The sequence below is a fragment of the Empidonax traillii genome, unplaced genomic scaffold (genome assembly GCF_003031625.1).
Source record: "Empidonax traillii isolate 1590-97213 ecotype Southwest subspecies unplaced genomic scaffold, ASM303162v1 scaffold698:size334810, whole genome shotgun sequence".
Lineage (NCBI taxonomy): Eukaryota > Metazoa > Chordata > Aves > Passeriformes > Tyrannidae > Empidonax > Empidonax traillii.
The window spans coordinates 58,082-70,984 of record NW_020955891.1 but is presented as its reverse complement, the minus strand read 5'-3'; the positions used below and the strand labels follow the sequence as shown (position 1 = coordinate 70,984).

Below are 12,903 nucleotides of genomic sequence, written 5' to 3'. Positions count from 1 at the left end.
TGTGCCTCCCCAGAATTGCTGAAGGCACCACTTTGACTCCATTAAACTGCTTTTCCCAGACCCAGTCACCGCCAAACAGACAGTGTCAGATTGTTATAATTCGAAACTACAAACTCAAGCTTCTTAGCACTCGCCAAACACTTGCCTTGTACCATAGAGATCACACTTACATAACACGAACCCAGTTACTAAAAGTTCTTCCTTTGCTTTCACTAGGTTATTGAATTAATAGCACTGTGTTTGTAGAGCTTCAGAGAGAAATGAATAAGTAGTGAGATCTACATGCTTCCCTTAGAGTAAAGTTTCATGGGTAGAGACAAGGGAAACATTCTCCAAATACTATTAAAAGCATTTCACTTAAGGCCCCATGTAATTTCAATGTAATCTAAGAGCTGGCATTGATTCACACATAAACCAGTTTGAGCTCTGGCACAATAGCTATGTGTGTTCCTATTTGTTTAGTTTTGGATGATTGCAACCTAAAAGTTTAAAAACCTTCCTTAAATCTGGTTAAAACGAAACAAAACAAAACACCATAAAATATGATTTACACATTTCATAGATAAGTAGGAAACAAAAGACCTAGTAGAGAGTTTATGGATTATTGATGGCTACCAGTAAATAACTGCAATTCTACAATGGAGTTAACCACTTTTCCCTCTCAACTGTAACATTAGAGCTGAGTATCTTTTGATTCAGGAGATCTATGTCTCTCATTTGAGCAGTGAAAACACCTAATCAAGTACTGTAGTGCTTATCTTCTTGCTCCAGTCTCCAAGAAAATTTATGCTGTTTTAGCTAAGCTTTTGCTTCATGCTCTGTTTGAAAAGCAAAATAATAAGTATTGTTTGTAGTATATTTTTCTTTAAAACAGTAGGAGAAAATGAATAACGATGTCACTTCAGAGCCCAAGTGGCAGAGCTGAACACAGGAGCATTTGCTGCATATGTGACTGTTAGCCTTGGAGTGCAAGGAGTTGGCTGACATAGTGCTGGCCACAACTTCAGCCTGCGTAAGCAGCAAAAGATTGTGTTTAGTGTACCAGCTGTGACGATTACAGGCTAGGGTAGGGACCCTCTAGGGTAGGGACCCTCCACACCAAGATGGCACACTTTCTCAGGAGTGTCATCTCTGAAAGAGTGTGACTTTTAGGGAGGTTTTAAGTCAAGGCCCTCTCTTTGTGTGTATTTTGACCTGTAGCCTGCAGGATTCAGTCCCTGTTTCCCCTTAGTGTGGGTGCCTTGTGCTTTTGGGTAGTCATTAGCACTCAACAGAAAGGGAAGCAAATGCTGAGTGGCACAAGACAGTGCCAGAGTCTCTCTTTATTCTCCTGATCTGAGAGACTGTGTCTGCAAGCAGACACATTTGGAAGACATTTAGAGAGAAGTAGTAAATCATAAATGTTGGAGATACAAGTTGTCACAGTATGTAATCCAGAGAAATGGGTGAAAGCTTTCTTTTTAGCAAAGCGGGCAGGTATTAGCTGGGTTACACTTACCACAGGTGAATGGACAGGGAAAATGATTTTTGGCACGGGTCCTCCAGGGACAGGTCCCTTGATTTAAATAAGCGTGTACCTATAGAAATGGTGGTAGCAGAGCAAAGAATGGGCAGGATGGGATGGCAGGCAGTGGGCTGGCACCGTGATTTTAGAAGTACTTGGTCCCAGCACAGAAGCCTACTGGTGTGGCTAATGGAAGAAAGAAAATGGGGCAGCTAGGAAAAGGGTAAAAACCAAAGGGGAAAAAGGTTGGATGGAAAGTCTGGCAAAGGAAGAAAGCAGGGATGCATTTTCAAGGAGGGTATGGCAGGACAGCAGCAGTGATGGGGAAGAGGGCTGAAAAGTATAGCAAAGTCCTCTTGAGTTTAGTATCTGAGAGTTTTCTCTCTTTTTTCTATCTGCATTGCATGTCCGTAGTTTTTGGTGAGTCACTTAGAAAGGCCTCCATTACACAGAGCCTTTTGAATTGTTTGGTTTAGTATTTTTAACCTCTATCTCTCTACCTCATTTCCTTTTTTTCACTAATTAGTCTTCCATGTGCTCTCTGCAATGTTCCTTTAGTTCACATGACACTCCTGAACTCTAAGTAGGAATTAAATCCCCAAATCAGGGAACATAAATGTAGTAATTCCTCTTACAGATCTTAAACTGGTTCCTTGAATACAACAGTGAAATCCTACCAGTTTCCAAGACTGGTAGTTGATTCTAGCATGACTCGACTACATGCTGGTGGAAGTGGACCACCCATTGGAAGTGTACTGTCTACGCCTGCCTAATTTGCTTTACAGCTTTACAGAACTTTAGAGTGATCAACCAAAAAGTAAAAATCTGTAACTATGACATCCCATGGGCAATTCAGCTGTCAAATTCCCACCTGTTGGCAGAAGCAGATGGTCAAAGGCAGATAGGTGATCTTTACTGCACAGGATTTGAATGGCCTATGGGATGTGAAGCTACCAGGATAACACTGTAGATCAAGGATGAGATGTGTATGATTTAGGCTATTTTGTATTGCTTTGTAAAAGCTTTGCTTTGCATGTCTGTTTCTTAATATTATATATGACCTTTGTTGTGGGGGAGGAGAGAGCTTCTTATCCTACACTGACATGGGGAAATGTATGGGTATTTATTCTGAGCTATCTAATCTGAACTGCATTTCACATGTGAATGGGACAGTCTATATGAAGAGAAGGCAAAGGTAACAGCAGCTTCAGTTCATGAATGTTAATGTTTAACCTTAATGCTTCTTGAGTGAGGATCAGGTGAAAGGAGAAAGCTCTAAGAGAACAGGATAGAGATGTTGAAGATGGAGCATGCTATACAGAGGGAAGAAGATGAGTTTCATGGTCCCTGGTCTTGCATTGAGGGCAACCTGGCACTTACATTCAGGACTGAAAAAAAATCATCTCAGAGATGATATTCACTGCTAGTTGCCTGGCTCCCTTGAAGAAGATTTTTCTTTTCCAGTGTATCTTGTTTTTAAGCCTCTTGAGTCAGTGGAGACCAAAAAGCTGCTGTGATCTATAGGCTGAGCTTGTATCAGAGAACCCAGCAGGTAGAGCCTAAAGATACTGCACCTAAAGGCAGAGATACTCAAGGAATCCATGTAAATCTGAGGCCTATAAGCAAGAATCTTTGGTAGGAATCCACACTTTTAGATTTGTATTTAATTTTTTTTTTTTATTGAAGTAATTTTGTTAGTGATGCTTTTCTTTTCAGTGGGCCTCTGTGTGACTTTACTTACTGAATACATTGTTGGAATTGTTTTTCTCTTTTAGTCTTTAATGGCATCTATATATAGTAGCATCAAGATTCAAGATGCCATAATAAACAGCCCCAGTTTTACTCATTCATAGCATCCCATCAAATGATATCAAGTTCAAATATTAAACCCTAATGACATAAGTCATGGTTAGACGCTGTGCTGTCTTGGCACAGCCAGTGCAGCTGATAAGGCCTTTGGCATTGTAGAAAAAAAACGTCTTCTAAGTGCTGCATTCTCTGGGAGGATCTCTAAACTGAGGAGAAAAAAAATTGTATTTGAACACTTAGTATGTAACAGTATATCAGGCAGTAGATAAGCTATACTCATGCTACAGAGAACTGTCGTGTTGCTTGCTTGCGCTGTTGTCTGCATCCTGCTTTTGGTTTGTGTCTCAGTCTTGGATCATACTGGTTTTGGGAGCAGTACTGTAATTTTGATTGGTGGCTATAGAGTCTGTAGTACAATAGACGCCTGGTCATCACTGTGACTCCAAGTTGCTACTTCAATATTGGTAAAAGACCAGTGCAAAGAAGTATAAAAATGGACTTGGAGCATTTCTGGAGTGCATGGGAAAGAATTCCAATACTGAACTTCTATATTTCCTGGATTTTAGTGAACTCCTTTACGTTTTTCTTTTTTTAAATTCTTATAGCAAACAAGTGTACAAACTATTCCCCAAGGCAGCAAGAATCAAACTTATTTTGGGGGGTTCTGTGTATTTACAGCTGCATCTCAGATTGATAGGAGGTGCAAGTGCTGAGCATATTTGTAAAATAGTAACTGTGTTAAAACATTAAAAAAACCCTTCTGCTTCCAAATATTTTAGAAGTTCTTTTAGGAAAAATGCTTGTAAAGCATACTTCTATGACTATGTGGACATCTGCTTCATTTCTTTTCCGATTGATTTTATGTAAAACCTCTAAAACTAATAAATAACATATGAGAAGTAAAAACGCTCATGATTTCTAAATGGAAAGTTGTTCATTTTCATAATAATGCAGCGGGCTGGTGCCAGTATAGTTCATAATTCAGTGATCTCTTAAAATATTCAAACTTTTTTTACAAGAACATTAATTGTGATTATTTTTGGAAGTATTTTGAAATGGCTGCATTTAAAGAATCAAGACAGTGTCTCAGATCCATTCAAAATAATGTAAGGATTGCATTGGTGAAAGTTCTGGCTGTGTTGACATTCCAGAATGAATACGATATTACTATGTTGATATTTGTGTGTTTCTTTGTTTGATTGCTTTTTTGTTCTGGGTTTTGTTTTGTTTTGTTTTTTAATATAAGTAAGTTTCAGTGAACTTGAAGGCAAATTCCATCCATTTTTCTAGACTTGTTTTTATAAATAATCCCCCAGGAATAATATATGTATTGTATGGCTTCTCTTTCATTTTGTTTTGACAGTTCTGCAGTCCACATTATGATAGATATTCAGTCGGTGAAGAATAGCCCTATGTAGCTTTATTTTTTGCTTCAGACTAATTTCTGGATCAAATATTCAAATTTTATATTGATTAAAACTCCTAGGTTCTAAATGGCAGATTCTCAGTAGTCAAAAACTATTAAAGAGTTCTTTCCGAGGTACAGTACCAATACAAATAGCCATGGAATTCACTTGTTAAAAAGAACACATTTTATAAACATTTGTGTTTTGACCACTAGTCTGTGAAATACAGCAACAAGGCCAGCAAATTTTATTATGTGATTTTATCTATCTAATTCTATATTCACATAAAACCCCCCACATTTATTTCCTCTTAAAATTACAGCATACATTTTTCTTTACAGATAAGCAAACAATATATAAAATAAATGTTCTACAAAATTATAGACGTTTGCATTTGTAAAGAATAAAGGACTCTAAAATGTGTAGTTTCAAACATCCATATTTTATTAATTTGACCAAATATTTATATTATCCTTCTTCAGTGGCTCTTAAAATTTGTTGACAGATTGACAGTCTTGATTCCTCACTGTGGAGCCTTCTTGATGCTTAACCTATCCTGTTGTCTGCAAAAGATACTCCCTAATTTGTGTTGCACTTCGCAGGCTGTAAATCATGTTAGTTTTTTACCACGAAACCAGTGTTTTGTTCTTTCTTCCACGTGTGCTGGGGCAGCTCTTCAGCTAGTATAAACTGTTACAGCTCTAGCAAAGCTGGAAGATCTTTCTCACTAAGTCTCCATATTTTAAACAGGGATCTGTTTTATGTAGCAAGTTCAACTAGCATCGCATATCCTGACTTGCATTTTTGCTTTCACAAACAAGTAACAGAAAATGAGAGCCAGCTTCTTTTTTTAAAACCATAGTAATTTCTTTTAAATAAAATGGTATCTTTTTTTGCTATGCACAGCTTATTTAATTTTCCAGCAAATGTTTCCTTAGAAGCTCATCTGAAATAATAATTTAAACAATTTTAAGGTACTTCAAATGATCCAACTTTAATCATCAGCGCAATCCTGAACCTCTTAGGTGAGATAAAATTCAGAGCACAGCAAACCTTGTTCGTTATGCTGGTTCCCAGGAAACTGGCTGGTTTGGCTGCTGAATTTAGCTGGCTGGTGTGTGCATATGACCACTTCTTGGCATACATTCAGATCTGGTAGAATTTTTGTAGCTGTTACCCAAAGGGGAATAAACAAGTGTTTTGAACCCAAAAGGACTTTAGTTTTATTTTTTTTTTTGAATCAAAATAACAATACCTTTATGGGCAGAAATTACATACATGATATTAAAACTGAGTGCCTTTTCCTTTAAATACATGGGCATCAAGATAAAAATCTTTACAGTAACAGGATTTTTATCTTTCTCAAACTTTCTGCTATGCACAGCAATATAAGCCATTGTGCAGTAAGAATGAATATCACATTTTTAAATGGCTGATCCTTATGTTGATAAGACTACTTCAAATCATCAGTCAATCAAACTAATTTTTTTTTTTTTTTGGTACTCATCAAGACAATACAGTTTCTAAGTCTTACATCAAGGGGAATGATAATCTTCCATTCTTTGTGATATCTGGCATGATGTTTCACATAGAATTATAGAAAGAAAATATCCTAGACAGCTTTCCATTCCAGTGATTTCATCAATGATCAAATACTTTTAAGTGACATGCAGTACCTCAAATGACTACAGCCAATATATAGTTCCAAATAAATCAGTCCTAAGGTTTAAACCTAGTATATAACATATGATTAACCTTTAATGTCGTCAAACCATACAATGGCAGTTCAAAACTCATTGGTATTGGTTTTCATTTTGGATGAACCAAAATGCTGGATCACAATTGTATAAGCTGTCTTTGTTTATCCCTAGTTTTATACTATTTGTATTTCCTCTAATTTGTTCCAACTGGGAATGTTTCCGATAGAGAGAGGTACTGCCTGTGAAGTCTTTTCTTGTATAGGTCAAACTGGCAGTGATTACAGATGAACCAGCTTGTCTTCCCTTGGCTTTGAAATGATGGACTTCAAAATAGTGCTGAAACTGTTTTACTAAAATTTTACTTGAGACTGTATTTTACACAAACAGTCTCAAGTAAAATTTTAGTAAAACAGTTTCAGCGGTTTACGCTTATTTTTGACTACATATATGTTTTTTGTAAAGTTTCACTAAAAAACCTGGTCCCTTGAAAATAAGATGACATATATTGCTAGAGGTCATGAATTTTATTTAGCCTGTTTTAAGGCTACCATGGAGATTACTTTATTTCAACTTGGTTTGTAAGGAAACTAAAGTCTGATAACCTGATAAGTCACTGATAACCACACAACAATAAAAACAGAAAGGAAAAAAACCAACCCAACAAAAAGCTTCACCCCAGTATCTCTCCCTAGTGGGCTTATATAGAGTAGTTTCAAAATATTTTATTGTAACTCAAAAAATATATTAGGTCATTCTGTTCACATTTTACCATATAAAAATTGAACATAAACTGTTTAAAAAAACACAGTATGACTTAAGATAATCTACACGGACCTGTTCCTTTACATGATTACTTTCACTGGATTACCTTTTTACACTGGGAAAGGATTCTTTAGCTGAAAAGGATTGAACATTTTGTTTGTATACCATATATAGTCCAGATAATTGAAAACTTCCTGTCCTTAATAGCTTATACAAAATGATTTATGGTGCAAATTGGTATTCACAAGTTATTATGTGCATTAATTTATATTTTTTCCTTTGTTCAGGCATCTAACGATTAGATTTATAGGTAGTGCTGAAATGCATTTTTTTTGGCTTGAAATCAAGATTGCAATACACTTCATTTCACATTCTGTATGGATTTCAAACTATTGCCATCATGATGATGGTTTGGGCGTTTTGTGGAGGAGGGTTTTTTGAGCGACCTTAAAACACTCATTTCAAGACAAAGTATTGGTTTGGTAAAGTACAATACATGGACAGAAGAGAAAGCAGGTTTTAAGTAGTTTTATGAAAAACAGTATTTTTCCCAAGCATTAAAAACAGCACATGAAAATCTTTAGGGCTAAGTTCTTACATGGGATTTTTAACCTATTTTAATGGGAAAAAATTGGAGCAGAATACAAAAAAAATTAGCAATTTTCTCCTTGAAAATGGTTTTGATACTGTCAAAATAACTTTTCATTAGAAGATGAAAATGTCATTTTCTTCAACAGCTGTGTTTGGATTAAAGTCTGAAATTTCAATTTTGTCAAGGAGGAAATTTTTTTGAGCAGAAAAAAAATTTCGACTGACTATAATATATAATATATGCAGGATATATATAGGTACACATGCAGGAATACAGAGCCAGCATCTCTGCTGGTGTAGAACATCTAAGTGTCTCTGAAGTCACAACTTGCCTAACTAACATCAGCTGTGAATCTCACCTAAGAAAGAAATTTTTGCTGATCTCATATTCACCTCTCTGTGGAATGCTGTTTTCTGAGCAACATGATTCTGACATAAAAGGCATAAATAGAGTAGTATAGGGAACTACAGAGCTAATCTTCTGAACACCAGAACACATGAGTGTCAAGGAACAGAATTATGGCTGTAACGGTTCCTAATAATGCAGTCTTAAAGGGAAAGTCAAACTTGTCTGTAGGAAGGCTACTAAGATTCTCTTCAGGTCTTCAGAAAAATTGTGTTTGCAATGCAATTCTTTAAGACTACTAAAGACCACTTAAAATGATAATGGATTTTTCAGGTCTCAGGGTAGAGCCTTCAGTGTACTGGTTATTGACCAATGGGGCACGTCTGTTTGAGTGAGCAATTACAGAGATGTGTTTTCTAGGTGGTACTCATTTTACTTCTAAAGCTTTTAACAATTACATATATAAAAGATGCCTCTACAGCACATAATAGTAAATGCGGTATTTTCAGGCAAGCACACCGAATTCAGCTATGCTGATGACTCTGGACTTCCATGTTAGTATGAAAGCTCCCTGTTGATGTTTATTGGTACCCAAATTTGTAAAGCTGTACCTTAATGTGTGTTAGTATCTAACTGCACATTTTTATGTAGTAGCCTTTCAGAATTATACCGAATGATGCTATTAAGCAGCACTACACAAGAAATGTAGTGAATAATATGTTAGAACCTTACTTGATTCATTTTCATTTTCTAGTTACATTAGAGAATACATCACTTTGCCAAGTGCAACTCACATGTCCGTATTTACTTTCTTTGGTATGCTCTGGGCTTTTTACAGCTTTTTTTAAAACTTTCATTTTAAAACTTATCCTTCAGTAAGGATTCCAGAAATTAAAAATGATGAGTGTCATCTGACAGGGAGCAGCTACTCTTGTTTTCCAGTGCTTTCTCAAGTCATAGAATCTTATAATTTGTCTTGGAGAACTCTCATTATGATACCTATGTTTAATTAAATGGGGTGAGGAGGAAGGGGAGAAAAATCTATGCTTATGAGTATGTAATTTCACATGGCTGGAGTTCAACTTAATGCATGTAAAATTTGGAGAGCTCCCCCAGTAAGCTACCAGCAAATATATGTATCAATCCATGATTTCTTATGCTGATCTTTGTAAAGTACAGCACTTACTTCTACTTACAATTTGGTTCCAGAGAAGAAATTAATTGTGACTAAGAAAGTCCCTGCTACAACATTTGGAGTTGGACTTCTTGCATTTCTTTGTGAATTATCAAATTCAGAGCAATGGGTTTACAGAAGATTTGTGTGCTTCATCAAAGATCAGAATCAGGCCTCAATGTTTTTTGTCCTACAGACCTATATTCTTCATCTTTCCTGAGTTACAGAACCAGCTCTACTTTGTTGCAAAGCTCAAAAGTAGCAGTGATTCTCCAATATATAGCTTGGTTATCTGAGTTAAAAGTGGAGATGCTTCAGGCAAGAAGTTATCAATGCCTCTGTGGAGCATTCAAATATTGAAATCTTTGAAAAACTTCTGCTACACAGCACTTAGACTGGTTTAGGATATAATTACAGGAATGACAGATCTCAGTGTTAAGCCCAGTTTTTGTTCTGCTTTTGTGTGGGAAGGCAAACTGGTCTGGCTGAGGACTTCTGAATCCTCTTTGTTAATTTTGTTCTCTCAAATTTGAAACATCACTCCCTCTCCTTGCAAGGTGCCCAAGGCCATCCTTCCTGTCTGAATGGTGACGGGCTTTCTCCAGGCTGGCGAGAATGTTGTTCCACAGGACCATCCAGTCAAGGAGGACACATGAAGGGACCTTCCACCTTTCTCTTCTAAGACAAAGCTTAGCAAGTAACTACAACAGAATGCAAGTTTGGTCAATTTAAGAACTCAGCAGAGAGGCTTCTACTGTACCTAGCAGATCGGAACTTGAGCTCATGGTAACACTGCACAAAGCTGTGATAAATGAAAGTGATCGGCAAGGCTAATAAAACGATGCCACTAACCACACAAATTCCTCCAAGAATCCTTCCTGGTACAGTGATGGGGCACATGTCACCATAACCAACTGTGGTCATTGAGATGATCACCCACCAACAAGCAGCAGGAATGCTGGCATAATCCTTATTCTTTGTTCCCAAGTCCAGCCCATTTTCAAGAAGCTGGGAAAGTGCACTGAAAATTGCCATAGCAACACAGATAAAGACAAGTAGCATCACCATCTCTCTGTAACAACGCTTCAGAGTCAGACCAAGTGTTTGGAGGCCAATGAAATGACGGGCCAGTTTAATCACCCAAAAAATCCTCATCATTCTTAAGACCCTCAGAGTGACTCCAGCCCTCTGAAGCTGTGAATTTTCCCCTGTGAAAACTGTCATTAGAACAGAGATGTAGTAAGGAGTAATTGCCAGCAAATCAATGATGTTGAGAGGTCTTCTGACAAACTCACACTTGTTTTTGGAGACGATGAACCTCACAATGCATTCTGCAGTGAACCAGCCTATGCAGATAGCTTCAATTATCCTGTGAAAAGAAACAAAGTACAGCATTTATGCTCTGTGCAAATGCTTCAGTGGATGTTTGGTTATTCACAGATATTACCAAATTGACACTTAGACTTTCACAGACAACAAACAGAAAGCCACACAATTCTTATCCTGCGCATGTGGCATTGGATTTCAGCAATTAATCTGAGGATCTAGTGAGAGTTTAAACTGCTAATTGCTGAGAACTCACTCACTGATTGTTTTCTTTGAATTATAGACTGCCACTAGTCACAGTACTGGGCAAACGTGACAGAAATTAGAGCCCTACAGGAAATGGTAGGCCACGAGTGCTAATGTGTAACATTATCTGGAACACTTGGGGTTTGGGTTTCTTTTGTTCATTAAGTTTTGGGGGATTTTGTTTATTTTTGTTTGTTTGTTTAAATCTGTGAGGTCTGATCCACACGGGAATGCCAAGGGCTCTAGGTCAGTGAACTGACAATCTGTGAACAGCAATGTGTCGAACCAGACTGCTAAACTAAAATGGAAGTGCAGACGGAGTAGGCAGAAATCAGTTTTTGCATTGGATAATTCATGCAAATTACTTCTTCAGGAACCAACCTAAACCAGTCTATCTGATCTGCATCCCAAATGGGGCTTACAGAATTATATTCAGAACTTTATAGGTATTGCCACTAAATGCAGATGGTGTTTCATTTTTCATCATTGGGTACACAAAGTACTAAGCTTGTGTCCTCCCATTTACCACAATGCTCTTCATTATTGATTTTTTTCTTTTGCTTTAAATGCAATTCCACCTAAACTACATTGCAGGAAAAAAATCAAGGTAACCAAATGTTAAGGCAACAGGCAAGATCATCTTCTTGCCAAATACAGAAGAAATCCTGGAAGGGGACTGCAGTTTGTTCTTAAATATTTTGAAGTCCCAGTGCGTTGAATGAGACTTGAGAATATCTCAACTTGAAACCAGTGGAAGGTAGAAACAGAAGATAAAAATGTTGCTCGAAGATTATTTAGTAACTGTTGTGCATGTAGTTCCAGATCTTAAGATTTCGGACTGTGCTCACTTTTTTACTACATAAGGGAATGGAAGCTAATATTTTCCTAATTCCTCTGTTTATCTTTTTCAGCAACACTTTAAGCAAAGAAAAAGCCCATCGCCGATGACTTCTTGTACCAACAGGTCTGAAACCAAACTGGTGTGAGATTGGAGATTTGAAAACACTACTAGAAAATACAATCAAAGCTTTTTTGCTACTGCAAGGACCCTAACAAGGTAGTCTCTGTTGAAACATAATGATTTGCAAATGATAATCCAACTGTCATTTCAAAGCTAAACTTTTGCTTCCCTAATACATCTGCATAATTTTTTACCAGCTCTGAAATCTATTGCTATTATTGAGTGCCCTGTTAGAAAAACAATATTCTCTTCTAACTGATGTAATTATAGACTCTATAAGCTTTTTCATAAAAGTTTCATACAGTAAATTTTTATTAATTTGATGTTGCTCATTCATTCTCCTTAGTTCTAAGCTAAAACTAGAAGAAACAGTAACAGTCAGTTGATGCAAAATCATAAGGTACACTCTAATTTCAGCCACAACAAATTTAAATGAACATTAATTAATTACTTATAGAAACATTCATTCATATAAATTCAGACCTTGTTTTTATTTTTTCATGAAAAACAATGAAAGTTCTGTAGGCAAGTAGTCTTTCTTTATAAAGGGCTTATAAAACATTAGTTCATGTTAGTACCTTTTGCTGGAAAGACCTTTGAATTTCAAAACCAGTTTGTCCTTAAGAATTAGGTGTTCTCTTAAAAATTAAGCTTTTGAAGGCTTCCATTATGTTGAAAAAAATTAAAGGAAAAAAGGTTAATTGGTAAGTTCACTTAAATCCTTTTTACATATGATAAGGAAATATGTAAGACTTTCCCCAGTAAAATCAAACAGCAAGATCATGGTAATGGACACACTGATGAAGTCTGAATGTATTTATATGTTGGCTGGTTAAGATCTCGTGTAATGATTAAAAGAAAAATTGTATCTTGACAGAAAGTTGCAACCAGGAACATTCAACAATTCCAATAGACTATTTTATTACATTTTATGAGATTTCTCTGGTAGTGCTCCCTGTATCGTATGACATGAAGCATTTAAATGAAAAAGAAATTTGTAATTACACAATTTAAAGCTTTTTCACTTGGTATTTTCTCCTGATGCCCTGATAATGTTGGAAGTGTGACTCCTCCATTT

General features: G+C 36.5%; 1 protein-coding gene across 2 annotated transcripts in view; it reads right to left on the bottom strand.

Annotated features, from left to right (window-relative positions):
• Positions 1-2,536: 2,536 nt before the first annotated feature.
• KCNG3 (potassium voltage-gated channel modifier subfamily G member 3) overlaps positions 2,537-12,903 on the bottom strand; it is a 17,457-nt gene continuing 7,090 nt past the window's right edge. For both annotated transcript variants that reach the window (XM_027899983.1, XM_027899984.1), the window contains exons 2-3: positions 6,799-10,661; positions 2,537-2,547 (exon numbers count right to left, since the gene is read on the bottom strand). In XM_027899983.1, coding sequence (XP_027755784.1) covers positions 10,016-10,661 — 646 coding nt within the window. In that variant the 3' untranslated portion in view covers positions 2,537-2,547; positions 6,799-10,015. The remainder of the gene's footprint in view (positions 2,548-6,798; positions 10,662-12,903) is intronic.